This window comes from Montipora capricornis, chromosome 1, assembly GCF_036669925.1.
Source record: "Montipora capricornis isolate CH-2021 chromosome 1, ASM3666992v2, whole genome shotgun sequence".
NCBI classification, from domain to species: Eukaryota; Metazoa; Cnidaria; class Anthozoa; order Scleractinia; family Acroporidae; genus Montipora; species Montipora capricornis.
In genome coordinates, this window is record NC_090883.1 from 33,932,317 (window position 1) to 33,933,729 (window position 1,413).

General features: G+C 40.9%; 1 protein-coding gene across 1 annotated transcript; it reads left to right on the forward strand.

Moving 5' to 3' along the window:
• The first annotated feature begins 343 nt into the window (after window positions 1-343).
• LOC138014523 (histamine H2 receptor-like) lies at window positions 344-1,413 on the forward strand. Its single transcript, XM_068861617.1, has one exon. It carries the CDS (start codon window positions 373-375, stop codon window positions 1,411-1,413), a length of 1,041 nt encoding a protein of 346 aa, XP_068717718.1. The 5' UTR covers window positions 344-372.

The window sequence follows — 1,413 nt, forward strand, 5'->3', positions numbered from 1 at the left end:
TGATTATCGATGCAAATTGAACAAAATTACCGTGAGGACGCAAAAATAAGCACGTTTAGGGAATATTTGTATTGCAGCAAAAAAGCGACAGCGACAATTATCTCTAGCCAAATAGGCGACAGGTGGGAGTGTAGCAGCTGATCCAAAGATTACTCGCCATTGGTTCGCAACCCTTGCGGAAAACAATGATATGTCATTCTTTCTATTTTTTTAGCTATTGTTTGGGATCAGGGTTTCAAACCAATGGCGAGTTATCTTTGGATCAGCTGGTACATCACCCGAAAAATGAGCGAAAAAGCGACATCAGAACCTCCCTTGGAAGGCACCATATATGATTACACAACAAAACGTCGTGTCGAGCAAACGCTTAATATGTCAAATAATACAACCTTACTTGGAAACAGATTCAGGACTTGCTTTTTCCTCGATGTGATATCGTTTGGATCAACTGACAAATCCCTATACGTTAGCACAGTCATGACCAGTTTGGTAAATGCAATGTTTTCTATTTTGGCAATCACTGGAAACAGTATGATTATATTCGTCCTATTTCGAACTTCAGCTCTGCGGACGTGCTCGAACTTGTTCCTTGGAAACCTTGTTGTAACTGATCTATTGGTTGGGATGAAGGTACAACCTTTATTTGTCCTTTACAAAATTGGAGAAACTTTAGGGAAGCATTCCTGCTATGTACACGTCTTATTTGCAACCGGCGCTTGGCTTTGCTCTGGGATGTCATTCCTGACGCTGACAGCATTGAATTGTGAGAGGGGCATCGCTATCTCCTCTCCTTTCAAGTATAAGACTCTGGTTAGCTCAAGAAGAGTTGTTTACATTTCCCTGTTAGTGTGGTTGTTCGGGTTGTTACTGGTTTCATCGCGTTTCTACGGCCTAAATAACACTTACTTCTATGCAGTCTGTTGTATTACGATCTTTATGAGTTTGGCCACTTTCTTTGTTGTTTCAATAGGTATTCACCGTGTTGTTCAACGTCATCGAAGACAAATTGCACACACTCAACCTGTGCAACTTCTTAGGGTGGCCAAAGAAGCCAGGCATGCTCGCAACGTAGCGTGGCTGACATCCGCATTCTTCGTATGTTATTTACCCACATTAGCAGTCATGATAGCATATACAATTGTAGGTTACACCGTCGACTTAAAAACAATCTATCTTTGGTCGGACACCCTTGTTTTTCTTAATTCTTCAATAAATCCAGGTATCTATTGTTGGCGGAATAGGGGCTTTAGAGAGGCTGTTTCAAAATTACTTAGATCGAAAGGATTTACGAGCAGTTCTCTGAGAAAGTCAAGCAAAGTTGGAAATGAAAATTTTAAACATCCTCTTTGTTTTCTGTGTGGATGTAGGATGTCTGGAGGGTTGAACGAAAATAGCCATATTAGGACAAGCTGA